The sequence below is a fragment of the Diorhabda sublineata genome, chromosome 7 (assembly GCF_026230105.1).
Source record: "Diorhabda sublineata isolate icDioSubl1.1 chromosome 7, icDioSubl1.1, whole genome shotgun sequence".
Classification (NCBI taxonomy): Eukaryota; Metazoa; Arthropoda; class Insecta; order Coleoptera; family Chrysomelidae; genus Diorhabda; species Diorhabda sublineata.
The window spans coordinates 33,596,314-33,618,266 of NC_079480.1; the positions used below are offsets into that span (position 1 = coordinate 33,596,314).

General features: G+C 29.8%; 2 protein-coding genes across 3 annotated transcripts; one reads left to right on the forward strand and one right to left on the reverse strand.

The window, feature by feature from the left end:
- Positions 1-387: 387 nt before the first annotated feature.
- LOC130447151 (PAN2-PAN3 deadenylation complex subunit PAN3) lies at positions 388-12,935 on the reverse strand. Of its 2 annotated transcripts, none has more exons than XM_056783830.1 (7): positions 12,625-12,935; positions 12,497-12,563; positions 12,187-12,443; positions 11,827-12,133; positions 9,975-10,376; positions 9,071-9,532; positions 388-2,569 (listed from the first exon to the last, which is right to left on the reverse strand). In XM_056783830.1, exons 1-7 carry the CDS (start codon positions 12,686-12,688, stop codon positions 2,281-2,283), a joined length of 1,848 nt encoding a protein of 615 aa, XP_056639808.1. In that variant the 5' UTR covers positions 12,689-12,935; the 3' UTR covers positions 388-2,280. The 2 variants fall into 2 exon arrangements, with proteins under 2 accessions (XP_056639808.1, XP_056639809.1); XM_056783831.1 differs by having other exon boundaries at positions 12,199-12,443; positions 12,625-12,904.
- A 1,101-nt stretch (positions 12,936-14,036) lies between these two features.
- On the forward strand, positions 14,037-19,849 carry LOC130447152 (protein lines). The gene is made up of 2 exons (XM_056783832.1): positions 14,037-14,287; positions 16,634-19,849. Exon 2 carries the CDS (start codon positions 16,699-16,701, stop codon positions 18,820-18,822), a length of 2,124 nt encoding a protein of 707 aa, XP_056639810.1. The 5' UTR covers positions 14,037-14,287; positions 16,634-16,698; the 3' UTR covers positions 18,823-19,849.
- Positions 19,850-21,953: the final 2,104 nt, after the last annotated feature.

Sequence of the window (21,953 nt, forward strand, 5' to 3'; positions counted from 1 at the left end):
TACATTAGGTTCACTTTAGATTATGTCCACTTCGGTTTCGATTAGGATAAGATTAGATAGAGTTCACTTTAGCTTCGATTAAGATAGGATAGAATTACTTAGACTTCTATCAAGTTAGGTTCAGTTTATCTTTTTTGACTTAATCTTTTCTATTTCTAAGCGTTTTTCAAAATATTTTCGTATCCAAATTCCTCTCGAGCTCCCCAGAATTCTTCTTATTGAATTTACCAGTGGTATTTTTTTTAAATTTCATTTCATGTTAAAATTTTTATGGTTCTAATGGGGTTTTCGAATACTCTCACAAATTTAGAGATTTTTTTATATATATTTTGAAATTTAAAAAAACCTTCGCTTATTTTTATTATATGATGATAAATAAAAACGCGATTATTAAAATTTTTTTTCAATTTATTGACTTTAATACATCTTTTTTTAAAGAAAAATATAACTTATGCAAAAAATATCTATTTTAGTACTCAAAAAATGGAACTGTGTTTTCAATAATATTTCGAAACGAACAAAATATTAAAAATGGTAATTTCTTTATTTTGTTTTTTCTTTTTCCGAATATTACTGAAAACCTAATTTTTGGTAAACAATCACTATTGTTAAACCAACCAACCAACCACATCCTTTCGTAACACTCACAACAACACAATTTTATAGTACGTAATCCGGGCCAGTACGTACACAAATCCATTCTGTAATTAAAAAAAAAATTAATAAAAGTTAAACTACATTTCACAAAAGGTGAAAATAGTCTGTCCACAAGGATATAATATGAAAGAAAATTTTGTATATGAAAATTAAATACAACGAGCCGTATCAGATGAAAATCAATAAAATAGAAATTTAATAGACATTTTTGGCATTAATATGATTTGATTTCTATGGAAATTTGCAATTTCCAGAGTTTTTTTTTTCAAGTTTTCAAGCACTTTCCTTTCAGAATTTTTTGTGATCTTCTGAATTTGAAAATAGAATATTACAAACGATGCTTTGTCCTTTTTTTCTCAATTATCCAAAATGTTATTGAATTTTTTAAGTTATAAGTTTTTTATATTCTCCCCAATTCTGCTAAATTTTTTTCATCAATTTGTCAGTTTTTCTTACTTTGTAAATGTTCTCAAAATTGTCAAAATCATTCAAACGACATTCGATTTTTGAAAATTTTCGTTTTTTTTTGAAATGTTATTGAAATAGTGGAAAATATCCGAAGTTTTTTTTAAATTATTAAAATTATGACAAATTTCAGTTATTCTCGAATTTTTTACATCTATGCAATTTTAAGACAATTTTTTCAAATAATGGAAAATTGATAATTTTGTAAATTTTTTCAAACATTAAAATTTCTTATAAAAATTTCGTTTCAATTTTTCAAAAATTCCAAAAGTTTCATGTATTTTTTTGAAATTTCAAAATTTCTTGATGTTGTTCAAATACTTTATTCCATTTTTCGAAAACATTCCATATTTTTGTGAATTTTCCAAAAAGTTTTTGAAATTTTTAGAAATTTCGAAGAATTTTGATTTAATGCTAATAACTTTTGAAAACTTGATAATCCTCTCAAGAATTTTCAAATTTTCCAGAATCTTTTTTCAGTTTTCGGGTATTATGAGAATTTCTTCGTGGAATTTTTTAATGTTCGATAGTCCTTCAATAATTTTAGAAAATTTCAAATTCAAATATTCCATTTTTCGAAAACATTCCATATTTTTGTGTATTTTCCAAAAAGTTTTTCAAACTTTTAGAAATTTCGAAGAATTTTGCTTTAATCCAAAAAAACTTTTGAAAATTCTTGATAATCCTCCCAAGAATTTTCAAAATTTCAAACATTATTACATTTCTTTGACATTTTCCAAAATCTTTTTCTAATTTTACAGAAATTTCAAAAAAATTTTATTTAATTCATAGAACTTTTGAAAACTTGACGATCCTCTCAAGAATTTTTCAAAAATTCTTTCACATACCTCAATCTTTCTAGAATTTTCCAGATTTTCAAAAAATATCAGAATTTTTTACGTTAAATTCCGAAACATTCGTAGAAAATTTCGATTATTTATCACAAGTGGTAGTGAAATTAAAAAATTTTACCAATTATTAAAGAGAAAAAAAAAATCATCAACATAAACTTAAATTAAATGGAAACGACAAATATTTTATAAAAAATTATGTCGAACGTTTCGAAAAAAAAAAATAAATAAAAAAAAAGTTAATGAAAAAATTCAAGATGGAGGGGATACTGGCCCGACAAATGTTAACACAGACACTCGACGATTTTTATAACTTTTCGTCGATTCCGACCGATATGCCGGACAATCTACTCAAATCGTGAATATTCGTCGACGAATTGCACAATTCGCCGAACGATTGTTCCAAGCAATGTTTGAGTTCGGCGTAAGAAACGACGAGGACGCTCTGTTCGTCTCTAGATACCAAACTGATTTTTTCCGGTACTCCGACGTCTAATTTGTTCAGACATTGTACTATGTGCGCCATATCCAGCCACGGATTCCCGTCTTCTGTCACTTGATGGAATACGTAATCCCTGAACAATTTCAACATGTACCTAAAAATCACATTTTTTTTTTTAATTGCGACAATAATTGATAAGTACATTGTTCATAGAGTAATTAAAACCTAAAACAAAAACAAAACAAGCATTATTTCCCCAAATTCTTACGAAAATCGCACCTCCGCTCGAATAGTGTCATTAAGTCAAAAAATCGGGAAGTTAGGTTAGGTTAGGTTCGCTCGAATAGTGTCATAAATTAAAAAATTAGAGTCTCTTTTATTGTAAACTTACTAGGATAGGTTAGATTTTCTCGAATAGTGTCATAAGTCAAAAAATTGGAAGGTTATGTTAGGTTCGCTCGAATAGTGTCATAAATTAAAAAATTAGAGTCTCTTTTATTGTAAACTTACTAGGATAGGTTAGATTTTCTCGAATAGTGTCATAAGTCAAAAAATTGGGAGGTTATGTTAGGTTCGCTCGAATAGTGTCATAAACTAAAAAATTAGAGTCTCTTTTATTGTAAAATTACTAGGATAGGTTAGTTTTTCTCGAATAGTGTCATAAGTCAAAAAATAAGGAAGTTAGGTTAGATTTTCTCGAATAGTGTCATAAGTCAAAAAATTGGAAGGTTATGTTAGGTTCGCTCGAATAGTGTCATAAATTAAAAAATTAGAGTCTCTTTTATTGTAAACTTACTAGGATAGGTTAGATTTTCTCGAATAGTGTCATAAGTCAAAAAATTGGGAGGTTATGTTAGGTTCGCTCGAATAGTGTCATAAACTAAAAAATTAGAGTCTCTTTTATTGTAAAATTACTAGGATAGGTTAGTTTTTCTCGAATAGTGTCATAAGTCAAAAAATAAGGAAGTTAGGTTAGATTTTCTCGAATAGTGTCATAAGTCAAAAAATTGGGAGGTTATGTTAGGTTCGCTCGAATAGTGTCATAAACTAAAAAATTAGAGTCTCTTTTATTGTAAAATTACTAGGATAGGTTAGTTTTTCTCGAATAGTGTCATAAGTCAAAAAATAAGGAAGTTAGGTTAGATTTTCTCGAATAGTGTCATAAGTCAAAAAATTGGGAGGTTATGTTAGGTTCGCTCGAATAGTGTCATAAACTAAAAAATTAGAGTCTCTTTTATTGTAAAATTACTAGGATAGGTTAGTTTTTCTCGAATAGTGTCATAAGTCAAAAAATAAGGAAGTTAGGTTAGATTTTCTCGAATAGTGTCATAAGTCAAAAAATTGGAAGGTTATGTTAGGTTCGCTCGAATAGTGTCATAAACTAAAAAATTAGAGTCTCTTTTATTGTAAAATTACTAGGATAGGTTAGTTTTTCTCGAATAGTGTCATAAGTCAAAAAATAAGGAAGTTAGGTTAGATTTTCTCGAATAGTGTCATAAGTCAAAAAAATTGGAAGGTTGGGTTCGCTCGAATAGTGTCATAAACTAAAAAATTAGAGTCTCTTTTATTGTAAAATTACTAGGATAGGTTAGTTTTTCTCGAATAGTGTCATAAGTCAAAAAATAAGGAAGTTAGGTTAGATTTTCTCGAATAGTGTCATAAGTCAAAAAATTGGAAGGTTAGGTTCGCTCGAATAGTGTCATAATCTAAAAAATTAGAGTCTCTTTTATTGTAAAATTACTAGGATAGGTTAGTTTTTCTCGAATAGTGTCATAAGTCAAAAAATAAGGAAGTTAGGTTAGATTTTCTCGAATAGTGTCATAAGTCAAAAAATTGGAAGGTTAGGTTCGCTCGAATAGTGTCATAAACTAAAAAATTAGAGTCTCTTTTATTGTAAAATTACTAGGATAGGTTAGTTTTTCTCGAATAGTGTCATAAGTCAAAAAATAAGGAAGTTAGGTTAGATTTTCTCGAATAGTGTCATAAGTCAAAAAATTGGGAGGTTATGTTAGGTTCGCTCGAATAGTGTCATAAACTAAAAAATTAGAGTCTCTTTTATTGTAAAATTACTAGGATAGGTTAGTTTTTCTCGAATAGTGTCATAAGTCAAAAAATAAGGAAGTTAGGTTAGATTTTCTCGAATAGTGTCATAAGTCAAAAAATTGGAAGGTTGGGTTCGCTCGAATAGTGTCATAAACTAAAAAATTAGAGTCTCTTATTTTGTATAATTACTAGGATAGGTTAGTTTTTCTCGAATAGTGTCATAAGTCAAAAAATAAGGAAGTTAGGTTAGATTTTCTCGAATAGTGTCATAAGTCAAAAAATTGGGAGGTTATGTTAGGTTCGCTCGAATAGTGTCATAAACTAAAAAATTAGAGTCTCTTTTATTGTAAAATTACTAGGATAGGTTAGTTTTTCTCGAATAGTGTCATAAGTCAAAAAATAAGGAAGTTAGGTTAGATTTTCTCGAATAGTGTCATAAGTCAAAAAATTGGAAGGTTATGTTAGGTTCGCTCGAATAGTGTCATAAACTAAAAAATTAGAGTCTCTTTTATTGTAAAATTACTAGGATAGGTTAGTTTTTCTCGAATAGTGTCATAAGTCAAAAAATAAGGAAGTTAGGTTAGATTTTCTCGAATAGTGTCATAAGTCAAAAAATTGGAAGGTTAGGTTCGCTCGAATAGTGTCATAATCTAAAAAATTAGAGTCTCTTTTATTGTAAAATTACTAGGATAGGTTAGTTTTTCTCGAATAGTGTCATAAGTCAAAAAATAAGGAAGTTAGGTTAGATTTTCTCGAATAGTGTCATAAGTCAAAAAATTGGAAGGTTAGGTTCGCTCGAATAGTGTCATAAACTAAAAAATTAGAGTCTCTTTTATTGTAAAATTACTAGGATAGGTTAGTTTTTCTCGAATAGTGTCATAAGTCAAAAAATAAGGAAGTTAGGTTAGATTTTCTCGAATAGTGTCATAAGTCAAAAAATTGGGAGGTTATGTTAGGTTCGCTCGAATAGTGTCATAAACTAAAAAATTAGAGTCTCTTTTATTGTAAAATTACTAGGATAGGTTAGTTTTTCTCGAATAGTGTCATAAGTCAAAAAATAAGGAAGTTAGGTTAGATTTTCTCGAATAGTGTCATAAGTCAAAAAATTGGAAGGTTGGGTTCGCTCGAATAGTGTCATAAACTAAAAAATTAGAGTCTCTTATTTTGTATAATTACTAGGATAGGTTAGTTTTTCTCGAATAGTGTCATAAGTCAAAAAATAAGGAAGTTAGGTTAGATTTTCTCGAATAGTGTCATAAGTCAAAAAATTGGGAGGTTATGTTAGGTTCGCTCGAATAGTGTCATAAACTAAAAAATTAGAGTCTCTTTTATTGTAAAATTACTAGGATAGGTTAGTTTTTCTCGAATAGTGTCATAAGTCAAAAAATAAGGAAGTTAGGTTAGATTTTCTCGAATAGTGTCATAAGTCAAAAAATTGGAAGGTTATGTTAGGTTCGCTCGAATAGTGTCATAAACTAAAAAATTAGAGTCTCTTTTATTGTAAAATTACTAGGATAGGTTAGTTTTTCTCGAATAGTGTCATAAGTCAAAAAATAAGGAAGTTAGGTTAGATTTTCTCGAATAGTGTCATAAGTCAAAAAAATTGGAAGGTTGGGTTCGCTCGAATAGTGTCATAAACTAAAAAATTAGAGTCTCTTTTATTGTAAAATTACTAGGATAGGTTAGTTTTTCTCGAATAGTGTCATAAGTCAAAAAATAAGGAAGTTAGGTTAGATTTTCTCGAATAGTGTCATAAGTCAAAAAATTGGAAGGTTAGGTTCGCTCGAATAGTGTCATAATCTAAAAAATTAGAGTCTCTTTTATTGTAAAATTACTAGGATAGGTTAGTTTTTCTCGAATAGTGTCATAAGTCAAAAAATAAGGAAGTTAGGTTAGATTTTCTCGAATAGTGTCATAAGTCAAAAAATTGGAAGGTTAGGTTCGCTCGAATAGTGTCATAAACTAAAAAATTAGAGTCTCTTTTATTGTAAAATTACTAGGATAGGTTAGTTTTTCTCGAATAGTGTCATAAGTCAAAAAATAAGGAAGTTAGGTTAGATTTTCTCGAATAGTGTCATAAGTCAAAAAATTGGGAGGTTATGTTAGGTTCGCTCGAATAGTGTCATAAACTAAAAAATTAGAGTCTCTTTTATTGTAAAATTACTAGGATAGGTTAGTTTTTCTCGAATAGTGTCATAAGTCAAAAAATAAGGAAGTTAGGTTAGATTTTCTCGAATAGTGTCATAAGTCAAAAAATTGGAAGGTTGGGTTCGCTCGAATAGTGTCATAAACTAAAAAATTAGAGTCTCTTATTTTGTATAATTACTAGGATAGGTTAGTTTTTCTCGAATAGTGTCATAAGTCAAAAAATAAGGAAGTTAGGTTAGATTTTCTCGAATAGTGTCATAAGTCAAAAAATTGGGAGGTTATGTTAGGTTCGCTCGAATAGTGTCATAAACTAAAAAATTAGAGTCTCTTTTATTGTAAAATTACTAGGATAGGTTAGTTTTTCTCGAATAGTGTCATAAGTCAAAAAATAAGGAAGTTAGGTTAGATATTTTCTCGAATAGTGTCATAAGTCAAAAAAATGGAAGGTTGGGTTCGCTCGAATAGTGTCATAAACTAAAAAATTAGAGTCTTTTATTTTGTATAATTACTAGGATAGGTTAGTTTTTCTCGAATAGTGTCATAAGTCAAAAAATTGGGAGGTTATGTTAGGTTCGCTCGAATAGTGTCATAAACTAAAAAATTAGAGTCTCTTTTATTGTAAAATTACTAGGATAGGTTAGTTTTTCTCGAATAGTGTCATAAGTCAAAAAATAAGGAAGTTAGGTTAGATTTTCTCTAATAGTGTCATAAGTCAAAAAATTGGAAGGTTGGGTTCGCTCGAATAGTGTCATAAACTAAAAAATTAGAGTCTCTTTTATTGTAAAATTACTAGGATAGGTTAGTTTTTCTCGAATAGTGTCATAAGTCAAAAAATAAGGAAGTTAGGTTAGATTTTCTCGAATAGTGTCATAAGTCAAAAAATTGGGAGATTATGTTAGGTTCGCTCGAATAGTGTCATAAACTAAAAAATTAGAGTCTCTTTTATTGTACAATTGGTTAGGTTAGATTTTTTTCAACAGTTTATTGATTTAAATTGGGAAAAAATATTTCCAAATTTATAGGCATATTTCTATTTGATTTTTTTTTGAAAATTCCTGGCGTCTTTTAATTTTTTAACAGTTTTTAATTTTTTTTTTTAATTTGATAATTTTCTTCAGATTATTTTTTAAATTGTCAAAAAATCAACATTTTTTATCCAATTTTATAAATTTTTGAGAATCCTAAAAATATTTGAAATTTTTCAAGAATTTTTTCGTTTAAATTTTTTTATTTTTTCAAAAATTTTTACCAGAGTTTCTTGTTTATTTTTTAAATCTTTTCGAAAAGACCAATTTTTCAATATTTCCATTTCATCTAAAAAAATTTATCTAAGAAAAAATATATTTTATGAAATTATGAAAAATTAATGTAAAAAAATAAATTTGAAACATTTATATCAACCGTAATTTTAGTTATACCAAAATCTACAGCGGTCTACAGTGGTCACGAAAGGCACTACAAGGTAGACATCATCATCACGACCTCAACCAACCGTATGTTGGTTATGTATGGCTGTCCAGGATCGAGTTATTAACACAAATAACTACAAGAAAAATGTTATCCGACACTTTGAAAAATGCAGAAAGTGCCAATGACTGACTATCTACACCATTATAACCAAATGTGCAACATCATCCAACAGAAACTGACCAACGACTTCGGTCTTCTCAATACTTCATTATTATTGTTTGAAAATAGTAGGCAGTTAAAAAAAACCGATGAAACTATTGTTTTATAAATTTAAATATGAAAGTTTTTCAGAATACTGTTCACACTTTTCAGTCACTTTCAGTACACAATTTAATTGTTTGTAGGCGAGTGACCAGCATCAAGTTTGTTCTTGAAAATGTTTATATTTGCAATAGTCACTGTCTATTCTTCTAATGCCTTCCACATATACACTATACGATTTGTCAAAAAGTTTTTCCGAGGCAACTGGCAGTTTCTTTCCTTAGATAGTTTTCTTAACTGCTGATTTGTATTCACATGGAAAATGTTCAAATCGCAAGTGTAGATAATATGTTTTATAGGTTTCTATTAAGTCTCCTCTAAAGCGACGTTCTCTGAGAGTGGATAGGGCAAATATTCTTAGACATTCTTCATATACATATACACCATATTACTTGTACCAGCCGCAGAAAGTGCTCCTGCTACGATAGGTTCATTATTAAAGACAGACAGGTGACTAATAACATACCTCACATCGTGGTGGTTGATACAAGAATCAATTCAGTCCTTCTTGGACCGAATACTCATAACGTTGTCAAAAAAACACTAGAAGAAACCGGGAAGGGAAGACGCGGATCTCGCAATTGAGATTAAACAGATACGACACAACGAAAACGTGGAAATAGTCCCGATGTTGTGCCTAATTCTTTTGATACCTTGTATCTGGGATAGATAAATGAAACCGGCTTTAAGCTGAGTGGTTTTTCGCATAATAATATTAATTAAAACGTTTTACCTGTCTCCAGTTTCAGCCCAAGTGCTTTCCAAATTAAAATCTGGTCGTTCGTTTATCGTAGCCAATTTGGTCATGATCCTAAACAATCGGCCGTTTTGTACTTCCTTGGATAATTCGTGATCGAGCGTTTCAATATGATTATGCAAATTATCTAATTGAGTATAAAATCGAGCTCCTATCATCGGCATAAGATCAGTAACGCTTCTTCTTTGTTGCGTCGCCAATAAATACATAATAAGATTTCTGAGATCCGTTGTATACGAACGACTTATTATATCCAACGCCGTAGATATGTTTTCCCTTTGTACCGCCATCGTCGATTTACAAGCCAAAGCTAATACCAATTTACCCAATGCCGTCAAATCTTCTTGTTGATAATGTTGAACTAACGCTATGTGATTGATCGTTGAATTCGGTTCGTGGAGCACCACATCCATTACTCCTAAACAACTTAACCTCAATCTGAAAACGAAAATAATTATTAATCTTTTTTCCATTTCCAGACAGATCCCACTTTCTGTCAATAGTTTTTCAAAATTTTTCTAAAATTCCCCAATTATTTTTTTTAATTTTCCATAATTTAAAAATTTCGTAATGCTTTTAAAGATCTTTTGAATTCTCAAAAAATACCCCAGCATCCTGTTAAATATTCCAAACTTTTTGCCAATACCCCTTCCCTATAATTTTTTAAAATTATTCTCACAATTTTTCAAAAATTCTCAAATATTCCAATTAATTAGAATTTTTTATAAAATTTTTTCATCCCCTCATCATTTTTTATAATCTTCCTGCTCTGCTTTTTTTCCACGTTCTCCATAATTCCAAGCATTGTTTTTATATACTCTCATTTTAATTTTACATTTAAAGACAAAATTAAAGAAGAATAAATAAAAATGACATATACCTGTTTCGAGAATTGATAATAATTTTCGTTGGATCCAAACTTCTGCAAGCCAAACCCGAGGAATGTATAACCCTCAAAGCCGACGTCAATTGAATGATATAATTCCAAATTAGGGGTTCGGGAAGTTTATTATTTTGCGTGTGCCTTAATAAATTATTCTTTTGATAACTGTAAGGTCTAGGCGTTGAGCTATCATTTAAAAAAGGATCACAGTAACCCGGTTGATCTGGAGAGAAATGTTTGGTGAGTAAAGTTTCCGAACCCGGATGATAATCATATACAAACATCATAGAAGTATCGCCGAAAGCTTTCGTAGTAAAAACTTCTTTTAATTGAACTATATTGGAATGAGTGAGTTTTCGCCATAATTCAACGTACGCCATACACTTTGTATTCGATAATCTGAAACATCAAATTCTAATAAACCAAACGTGGAAACAATAGAGACATGTCGAGACATTTTCGAAAAATTGTTCATCTTAAATACATAATTTTAGTATCTCTAAATTAACCTAAAATTTTGTTCAAGATGTTGTCTCGGATAAACAGATATTTTATATATAGAATTCATAGTTTTAAGAGTCTGCAGTGTGGAGTATTTATACTATTTACATTTAAACTATTCACTAGTATTTAACTCTAAACTAAACTATCCACAACACTTATCTAATTTATTTAAGTACACCGCTTGGATCTATTTTCTTTATCCCAATGTGTGCATTATGACATCAAATTGTTTACCAAGTCTCCTGCTGCGAGAAATTCTTGTATATACTATAGACCCTTCAAAAATCCTCGACATCCTGGAAATCTCTAAGGATTTCTTAAAAATTGTCTTTATAAAAACAGTGACAACATAAGTCTGTATGTAGGAGGCTATGGGAATCTTTCCATTCAGGATAAAACTGACCGGAAAGAAGGATCATTCCAGGGTGCCAAGTTGTGCACGGAGAGTCTTAACATTTTGTATACGTGTATATTTGTCCCATGTTCTATGCGTTCAAAAATAACCAACAAAACGCCGTTTTTACAATACATAACCTAAAATGTCTCTCTACTACTCCTATTATTATTGCTAAATCACAATTTGCCCGGTTTTGGATGGCAAATAGTTTCCATACTGAAAAAAACCAAAAAATAGCCAAACGCTCAAAATTAACCAAAAAACAGCACTTTTTCAATACGTAAACTCATATGACTCTCTATTGATCCTATGTTTATTGCTCCTTTATGTTTTTCAAGATTTTGAGTAGCACACTGAAAAAAAGCCTAAAAATAGATCAATACTCTCAAAAATAACCAAAAAACTGCCATTTTAAATAGTGTCATTGTTAAATACATAACCTCAATTGTTCCTATTATTCCTAATTTACATTTTTTTATTATTTCAACTCGCAATCGTTACCATAGAAAGAAAAACCAAAAAATAATGTCATACCCTCAAAAATAACCAAAAACTTGCCATTTTGAATACATAACCTGTTTCCATACAAATAAAAAACAAAAAATATAGGCACAAATTCAAAAATAACCAAAAAACTGCCATTTCCATTTTCCAAAAACGTCTGCATTACTTAACTATGTTGCAATCTCGTGTACAGTTTATTTTATTTTTTTTTTTTTATATTATACACCAAATTTTAAAAAGTTAGTAGTTCCATTTTAAACTTCCAAATGTGCTAACTTTGGCATAGGTTACCAACCCCTGGTGCTGCTCAAACCATTCCAGCCCCTCCGCTTTACCTTGACATACATCTAGATAAAATGATTTACAAACAGAATTATCACTAATAGAGACATTTTTTGGATAAAATAGGGACGTATCCAAAATAACAGAAACACCATAGTTTACCTGAAGCCGTGAATCCTTCTCAAGCAATAATGTATCCCTGTTTTGGTGTGAGTGGCTTTGTACATGGTAGCTTGGTAACCCAAATGGGCTTTGTGCAATGTATTTGATATGGGCTCCAACGGGAACAGTTGATGGTAGCTATCGACCTCCTGGGGAAGGTCGGGGTATTGTTGAGGATCCGGTTGTAATAGTGTCAATACATTTCTATTTAGAATATCATTGCGGAGGTCTTCAGATAAAAAAAACGATGAATCTTTTTTTCCTGTGTAAACGTTGTATTCAGAAGGTAAGGATCCAGCTACAGTCGCTAAATATGAAAGACAAATTATATTTTTAATGTCGTATTTCATGTATGCTTACCTGGATTTTCACCTGGTTGGCAGTTTTCGGGGGTAGAATGAAACTGGTAAAAGTAGGTGGTGCCACCAACATTTTCCTGGTAAGCCGGCAAAGCTGACGATGGACTAGATGCTACTTTATCAGACTGTACTGGGGAGCTAGTTATGAGAGATGTATTGTTAACTAGCGGTGGGGAAGACGATTCGGGGGAGATAAGAGACGAAGATAAATTCCCATCTTCTAATTTCTTCGTTATAGGATGAAGTGTTGTATTGGCACTAGAAAATTAAATGAATAAACGCTTGGATTTACATAAACTTGACAGTAATACCTGAAAAAATTGGGTGAAGCTGATGTACTAGAACTTATTACTCTTGGTACGAATTCAGTTGCTTGAGCTGAAAAAATAATTACCAAAATTTATTTACACCATTTCCAAATTCAATTTGAGATTATTACTTGCTCGTGCTAAATCCAAACGACTCGAAAGAGAACGGGAATGGTTATGGGACATCCAATCCATTAGTTGTTTTATATTTCGTATTAACTTATGTTACCAATTTTGATTTTTTTACACTTTTATTAAATTATTTCGCATATAGTCGATAAGTGTTATTATTTGAAACAAACCACAATATCATATGTTAGTCTATTGTATTATACATCATTGCCCAAAATAAAGAATTCTTAAACTTACGGCCGATATAAAGACTATACACTAACACTAAATACTAAATCTAGTGTTAATCTGTGACTTGTCTAATAGTGACAGCGTTGCCAAGTTGTAAAATCTAAAATCAGTTCTTAAATATATCAAAAATATTTCAAAACCACCAAATACTCAAACCAAATTTTTTAGATGAAAATTGAAATTCTGTTATTAATTTTATCACCCATTTAATAAAATTTTTAGCAAGTTTATTCAACCACAAAAGAAATATTTGAAAATTATTGTTATATTAGGTGTCTAGCGCTATGGATTTTTGTTTTTTTCTAAGAGCGAAAGTAAATAAAAAGGAATACCCAAAACTAATGGCTCGAAGATACTTACATATTCGGTATACCAAAAACGGTTTCGTCAATACCTTACCTTAAATACTTCTCCAAAAAGAAGCCATTCATTATTACAATAGAATCAAATGAAATTATTACATTTATACAGGTAATAATGGAAGAACGATAAATATTGAATTATACTGTAATGTATTCTTCAATTATTGTTTATTTGAATTGTATAAACTTTTTGAAATCTGTCGAGCTTTTGAAAATGTATACAGGTGGCAACGTTGATTAGTGTTGTCAGAAATCATATTCTATGTTTTTACTATTCCGAGAATAAACGTGTTTTGATTAAACCTACATTAGTACTAAATTGAAAAATTAGTAGACGAAATAGAAATTTTTACTTCTCGTAAATTTAATACTAGAAATATTAAATAAAGAATATTAAATTCGTTCAACTCAATAAATAAAGTTTGGAAAAAATTAATTGAACTTATTTTATGTTTTTCCTTCTTTTTTCATATTATGGAATCTTTAAGAGCGAAACAAATTAATTAAGTGATGATAAATGCATTTTCCACAATCCAAAATGTAAATAAGATACAATACAATGAAATATCAAGAAAACCACATCGTGTTCGTAAAATCGAAATATGGTGTAATGACAAGTATTCTTTGATCAACACAGTATCAGTATGATTTTTTTTATTCAAATTGAGATATTTTTGCAATAATGAGGATTAATTGATAATTATAACACTAGCTCTGGTTGATAATAGATAACAAAATTTCTCCCTTAATTATTTAATAAATTCCCACTTTTACTAACAGTTACTGATTTGATTAATCTGTCATTCAATTCCAAACCTATCTGCGCATGTCCCTATGAGATCGTATACTAAAAAAATGACTGAAATGGCAGTTCATTGATCAATTTTTGTAGTTATTTACATTTAAATGTATTTTTTTTGGTTATTTGTTGTGATTTAAAGGTGTGAATAATTCCGAATGTTAAATTATTGAAATTTGTGAAACACTCAACCTTGTAATCGGACGAATAAAGACAAACAAGCTAACAAGAAGTAGCTACTGAAATTACTTGTTACACACAAACATGAATGTAAGTTATTAATATATAATTTTTATAATCTTGTGAATAATAAATATTTAACGTAATAATCTATTATAATTTTAATCTTCATATAAGGTAATTCAACCGAGTGTATTTTTAAAGTTTTTTATGTAAATAACTAGTCGAAAAGAATGAAACTTGTTATTCTTGTTAGATATTAAAAATATGATATAATATTGAGAATTTATAATATATTACAATAAGAATGATAATGTATATATATAAGAAAATTTATACATCAACAATTTGTTTTGTAAATTATTTATTGCTGATTTTTTTTAATGTCAAAACTATAATTCTTCAGTATATTTAGAGCTATTGGTACAATTAAGATCATTTTTTCACTCAGTTAATGCACTTAAGTAAATAATATCTTTTCCAAGTATAATTATTGTTTTGTAACATTTTTTATTTCCATACATTGACTTTTTATTTTAAGCTCATTACTTTGATTGGATTTTTTGTTATTTATGATTTCCTTCTATTTTATGTTTTTTTTTGTTAATTTACCACTACATTTCGGTGTGAGCCTCTTTGACAATTCGCCTCCAAATTGGTCTGTTTTTCACTAATGTTCATTTTCCTGTCACATTCATTGTTTCTAAGTCTACATGAACTGAATCTAATACGGAGTCTGCCTTTTTTTCTACTGCTGTATATTTTGAGATTCATGATTGTTTAGGCATCTGCTTATCCTCCATTCTTTAAATGTAGCCAAATCATTGCATCTTCTAGGCTTTAATGAATCTGACGATGTTTTTATTGTCCAATATTTCATTGATTACTCAGTATGCTTCATTTATTCTAATTCTTCAATTTATTTTTTCGATAATTTTCCTCTCAAATATTATTCTTTCTTGGTCACACAAAGTTATAACTGGAATTATTAGAATTCTTGTGATGGTATGTAAGTATTTCATAAAAGGTGATTGACAATGATTCAGGTGGAAGGAACTATTATTGTAGAATAAGCTTTTACAATGTCTATGTTTAATTTGTGGTATGTTTGTGTGATTAATAAAGGTGAGCAAGAGTTTAGAATTCAATTTGTACATATGATTTAAGTAGAGTCGAACTTAAGTTTAAATTGCAATTACAAATTGTATAGCAGTGTTTTTTTGGATTTTATACTCATTTATAGGTAGGCCAAGCCTATTACATATGTACAAATCTTGATAGTACCTCTCTGATCTATTTGCTTGATTGCTTTGAGGAGTAGTATAAAGAATGTACATGTGTCTTTGTTTAACAGCAGATGTGATATCAAAAGGATAACCTAATTGGCCAAGATTTTTGTATTGTCATTATGGACAAATTGATCAATTTAGTGGATTTTCCATGTCAATCAAGTGTGTGGATATTGATTTTGAACTTCTGTGGGTTTTAGTGTTTTGGAAAGACATACTTTTGTAGCTGATTCTTCTATGCTCTGTTTCTGCTCAACTCTGGATCATCTATAAGTCGAACTGTTCTCTTCTGTATTTAGTTCAGCATCTTAAGGGTATGTTTGGGAGCCGAGATCCAAATATGCGAGCAATACTCTAAAGATGGACGAATGTTGGACTTGTAGAGGTTTAGAAGGTGTTGCGGAGTATATAACTTTTTGATCTTGAAGTTTTTGTGAAGCTGTCTTGGCTATATCGGCCATGTGACTATGGCAGGTCATATTGCATCCAACCTTAGCACCCATCAGGCGAATTTGCGGTGATGGTGATATTGTATGACCAGACAGGAGCAAATCCTGATACCCAATGCCAACGTTCTTTGTTAAAACAGCAGTCTGGATTTTTGCCGCAATACAATCATCAGATTTCTTCCATCCTACTTCAGTTTTCAAGATTGTTATTGATGGTGGTGACCTGTTGATACCTATTGATTTGGTAGTAGCCGAGGAGAAAGAGAGTAGGTGACAAGAAGCATCTCTGGGGACCACAGTGTTGACCTCAAACCTTTTTGAGGTATTTCCATCAATAGAGATCTGGATGGAAAGCTACTAAGCCAGCCGATGAGTGAGGACGATCTTAATTTATTTAGAAGGTTGTTATGGTAAACCATGTCAAAAGCTTTTGATATGTCAAGGCTGTAATGTTATTTGTAATAATCTTGGTATGTTTGAATGTATTTGGCAATCCATTAATCGTCGAGTGGATGGTTGTATTTTGGCTGGAGTTGCAAATTTTGAATATATGTTCTGAAATTTACTATTTTTCCTTTATGTTCAACATATGTTGTTGGTTATGATAAAACAATTTGACACCCTGTATATTATTAACTATAAGACTTATACATGTTTACAAGAATTTTTTGTTTTAAAATAATATATTTATTTTGTAGGTAGAGATAACTGATAAAAAGTGGTCAAGATATATATTTTCCCAGTCAAATTTCTTGCTGCTCTAATGGTTCTCACTCAGAAAAATAATAAAATGAGTTCAGAACAACCTGTTAAGAAGAAGTTGAGACGAGAAAATGAACAGGAAAATTCTGACGAGCCTGATTTTATACACAACTTAGCCGAAGATGCAGTCCCTACTGATTTTCAAGCTCTCCATTTATCACTTCCTCTTCATATAAACGAAAATGATATAACTCGAAATACGGTGAATTTACATTATAGTGAAAACGGTTTGTTTAGGACCAATGAAGATAATAGTGATAAGAAGAATAATGATGATGACGGTATAAATAGTTATAATATTTCAATAAAACCGGCTCCGGATATTTGTTCCCCTTCGAAATCATCTGATGATTTGTATATAGATAGTTTAGACGATTTTCAAAAATATTTGATAAAACAATGTTTATGTGAAATTCCGGATAACGTTTTAAGGAAACAATTCGAAGGGCAACAAATTAATGATTCCGGTGGTATTAGAACTACCATAATGTTATCAGAATGGTCTGATAAAAAGATTTTACATTTTTTATCGAATCTCCAATTGCTATTCGACGTTTATTTGAAACAAAATAATAATGGTTTGATTTGTTCGAAGATCGTCAGTATTTGTGAAGCCCTAATTTGCAACGAATACAATTTAATAGAACAAATAATTTCTTTATGCGAAGCTCGTAATAAATACATCAACTTTTTAGCGGCCAGAACTTTGAGCAGCTTTTTAGTTATAGCTAAAACGAATATAAATAACGAATGGTTGGAAACTATAGTTAATTTCTTTTCGAGCGAAAATTACGATTTCGTTAAAATACAATTCGCTTTAGAAATAGTAAAACGGGTAGTCGAATGGAAAGATATCGAACAGCACGTTTTGGAAGTTACTGAAATAACGGAATCGGCAGGACCAAGTACTAAAAATGACGATATTAAATGTATCACGGTACCGTTTACTGATCCGGAAAGTTACGATACTTCGTCGATCAAAGGATTAATTATTAAAAGTTTAGAAGCGAAATGGCCGGAATTGATCCACATGGTGCAACATTTATTAGTACACAATAATTCAGTTGCTGCTCAAACTTGCGTTTTAACTTTTTTATCGTTATGGGAAAGTACGATTTCTATTAAAGCCAATTTAAGCGTTATAGATACAAAACCTTTTTATACTCATTTAGAAATATTCGTCGGATTATTAAATAATCAATTACCACCTATAATATGGAAAAAAATATTGTCTTTATTTAACGAGGTGTTGTGTTACGGTAGCACTTTGGCTTTACAAGATATGTTACCGGAGGATACTTGTCAATTAGCACATTTGTTAGTTAGGTACGTTAAGGATTACCGTTTATTGGATAGTTTACCTTTCAAAAGGAACGAAGGTTTTATAGTGAACAGCTTCGTTGGTACTATAGTTAGTTTACAAGCCGGACAGAGTAACGTCGATAGAACTTTATTACAAAAAATGATTTTGTTGATATTAAAATCCGTAGCTGTTACTATAAAAGAAACTAGATCTGATAGTTCTGATTCTAGTATAGGATCTGACGATTCGGATTTTTATCAAGATATGCAACTAATCGAGAGATCTATTAGAGACGTTTTAAAGAAAGTTGATGTATTCGTTAAGAATTGTTTGGATTTTCATCCAGAAAGTCCATTTTCGAAAATTATAGTTCATCTTTTCAGCGATCAGGATGATTATATGATCGAAGCTATGGTATGTACTTTGGATATAACTATAGGGATATCCTATAGGAACGCCGTGTATCCGGATTTATTAAACATGTTAAATCCCATACATTCGTTTATAGAATTTTTAAAAGTAGTTAGTCACGATTCCGATATACTTTTAGATTATTTAGTCAGTAACGAAACTTGTTTTTTACTATATCTATTGAGATTTTTGAAATTTACTAAAAGGAATTGGTCCAGGTTTATAAGTAGTTGCGGAGAGGGTAGTACTTCCCGTAGTAACGAATTAGATGATACAATGAGCGTTTTGATTCGTTTAAAAATGCAAATAACTAGATTAGTTTCCAAGGATTTGTTTCCTTATAACATTACTCCGATTTTGAGATTATTAGAAACCTGTGAAAATTTATACGAGGGGAACGAATTTAGTTGATAGTTGTAATATTCGATAATTTAACTAAAAGTACAAATTATTATTGCCTTAAGTTTTAATAATTACTATTCTAATTATTTATATTAATAATTTTATAGTATCGCAGTTCCCTGTAGAAAAATCGATTAATTTTTTTTAGTCCAGGAGACGGCCGATTTCCATCAACTTCAATACCATCAAATTTATTGTACATTATAAACTTTATAGGGTAGATAATGAAGAAATTATCATTATTTGAATTAATTTAAAGGTAATTAAAAGAAAAAACGTGCCTAAAAAATTGCCCTTAACCCTCCCATAGGGATCAGTTGATGTATTAACCAGTTCTTATAGAAAAAGAAAAATGAGATTACTGTGCAATGTCAATTTTTGACTAAAAGTGACATAAAAATATTAATTTTTTTTTAAGTACTAATATACAACCCTGCTTGCTGTTTTTCAGGTACAATATACAATATAGAAAACTGGTAGGAATAATAATACTAAAACTGAGACTGAAACTATTTTTTTTTCTGCTTATTCTACATATAGAACAGTGACACAAGTCAAAATTCATCATAATTCAGATAATACTAAAACAGAAAATATTTTTTTGGAATGTGACTACAACGTAATGTCTCCCGGACTATTTGGACTTTAAATGTTATTATAACCTCACTTATTTGGATATATTCCTTTAAAACTTTTTTTGAAAAACATCTATCGATTTTCTAGTATTTTTTTTTGTTAATTTACACAAAAGAACGAAGATTATACTATTCTGTATCTCCAATGGTACTGTACATATAAGAACTGAATTAGATTAATGGTTTTTATTTATATATTTGTTAAATTATTATAACAATTTTGTAAAATTTAGTTGTAATTTTTATAATTTTCATTAATTTATTAACATTTTCTTCCTACGGCATCTGTAATAATTTATTCCATCGAGTTTTGTATAGATTCTATCTAATTATATACCTATTTAAATGTAAATATGTAATATTTCTATTTGAATTGTCAAAATAAATATTTTTTACATATATTTTGTCGATTTTTTCGTCCAAAACAACAACCTATCCTTAATTTCGTTGTGTGTAAAATTTTGGGGTTGTATGTAAGATACCCTGGGCTTCAGTTGGGATCATATCTAAAATAATTGAATTTACCCTGAAAAGTTTTCATTGTTCAATCTTATGGAAGTGTGGAGATGATTGGAACACGAGAGATTTGGAACATGACAGTTTAATTTCGAAAAATTTGCTACAAATAGTTGATTTCCTTCAAAACAACAACCTAACCTCAAGTTAGTGGGTTTCAGATGGAAGATCATCAAAAATAAATGAATTTACCCTAAAAAGTATGGAATTTTTTTATATTATATGAGTATGGTGATGTTTGGGACATGGGATATTCAGAACGTAATCATTTGATCCCCAAAAATTTACTGAAAAAAGTTGATTTCCTTCAAAACAACAACCTAACCTCAATTCCATTGTATGTAAAAGTTCGTGGGTTTCAGATGGAAGATCATCAAAAATAAATGAATTTACCCTAAAAAGTCTGGAATTTTTTTATATTATATGAGTATGGTGATGTTTGGGACATGGGATATTCAGAACGTAATCATTTGATCCCCAAAAATTTATTGAAAAAAGTTGATTTCCTTCAAAAACAACAACCTAACCTCAATTCCATTCTATGTAAAATTTCATGGGTTTCAGTTGGCAGATCATCAAAAATAAATGAATTTACCCTAAAAAGTATGGAATTTTTTTATATTATATGAGTATGGTGATGTTTGGGACATGGGATATTCAGAACGTAATCATTTAATCCCCAAAAATTTACTGAAAAAAGTTGATTTCCTTCAAAAACAATAACCTAACCTCAATTCCATTCTATGTAAAAGTTCGTGGGTTTCAGATGGAAGATCATCAAAAATAAATGAATTTACCCTAAAGAATCTGGATTTTTTTATCTTATAGGAATGTGGAGATGCTTGGGACATACATAATGATTTGATATTGAAAAATTTTTCGCAAGAAATTGATTTTCCTCCAAAACAACAACCTAACCTTAATTTTGACACTTGATACATCTCGTTGGCTAATCAATACACAGTTTCGTCAAATTTAACTTTTGTTTTCAATTTTTCACACATCTTGACACTTGCAACGAAATATTTTCACACTCGTGGAATATTTAGTTTTTTTCTGATATAAATTATTAAAAAATTGTATGCAGTATTAGGAAATTTGTTTCAACCTGTATACTTTCAAAACAAAAAATATCTTGTCATTAATGCGATGGTTTATTATCTCCAATCTCAACACTAACATAAAACAAGCCAATAAAACTTATCACAACTAAGAGAATTTAGAAAAAATAAAGAAGTAAAGTTTAACAGCTTCTTTACTGAATAAAATAATACGAGGAAACTTATTTTATGTGTAATAATTAGGCCAGGTATTCAAGCATTTCCCCACCGAATTCTTTATCGCAGTATCGATTTATTTGAAATTTTTGACAGATGATAGGTGAGTATCCAAAAATCGAGATCTACATGGTGCCGAAGTGTGCAACCTCCCCGTGGGGTGCCATCCCTTTCCGGGGGTGGAGAATTTTTCACCCAAAACAACCACAGAAATCGAAAGATCAGCAAATTTAAAGTAAAAAATGTTATATAAATTTTTTTCACCAGATCAATAGTTTCTGAGTTATTCGCAATTAAAAAGTACGATTTTTCGTGAAAAAAACCGCATTTTGAATAGTTTTTTACGTATAACTTTGTAATGATGGATTTTATCGAAAAAAGTGTAATGAACAAAAATGAAGCTTATAAAAAAACAAACAAATTAGATATATTTTAAGATTTTAATGTTTTGCCTAAAGCAAGTTATAGATACTTGAATAGCTTTTGTTTTACGTAATTCAGTATTTAACCTCAAATAACGGGAAAAGGGTGAATTTTTCAACAAAAAGTCATAGAATGCTTTTTAACGAGCTTAAAAAGACCTTTCAAATGATTACTGACAAAAGTTGTTTCGATTGAAATTTTAGTGAGATATGATGTAAAATAGTTAAAGCTAAAAAAATTGCACTAAAACTAATGCCATTTCATTGAAAATCAAAATTAAACTTATTCC

What these genes read in the sequence shown, in the direction of transcription:
- LOC130447152 (XM_056783832.1), top strand. Translation starts at nt 16,699, where the DNA reads ATGGTTCTCACTCAGAAAAATAATAAAATGAGTTCAGAACAACCTGTT.
- LOC130447151 (XM_056783830.1), bottom strand. Translation starts at nt 12,688, where the DNA reads ATGGATTGGATGTCCCATAACCATTCCCGTTCTCTTTCGAGTCGTTTG. An exon ending in GCTTCACCCAATTTTTTCAG is followed by an intron (nt 12,444 to 12,496) that starts GTATTACTGTCA and finishes TTAATTTTCTAG; the next exon opens with TGCCAATACAACACTTCATC. An exon ending in TGGGCTGAAACTGGAGACAG is followed by an intron (nt 2,570 to 9,070) that starts GTAAAACGTTTT and finishes TGTGATTTTTAG; the next exon opens with GTACATGTTGAAATTGTTCA.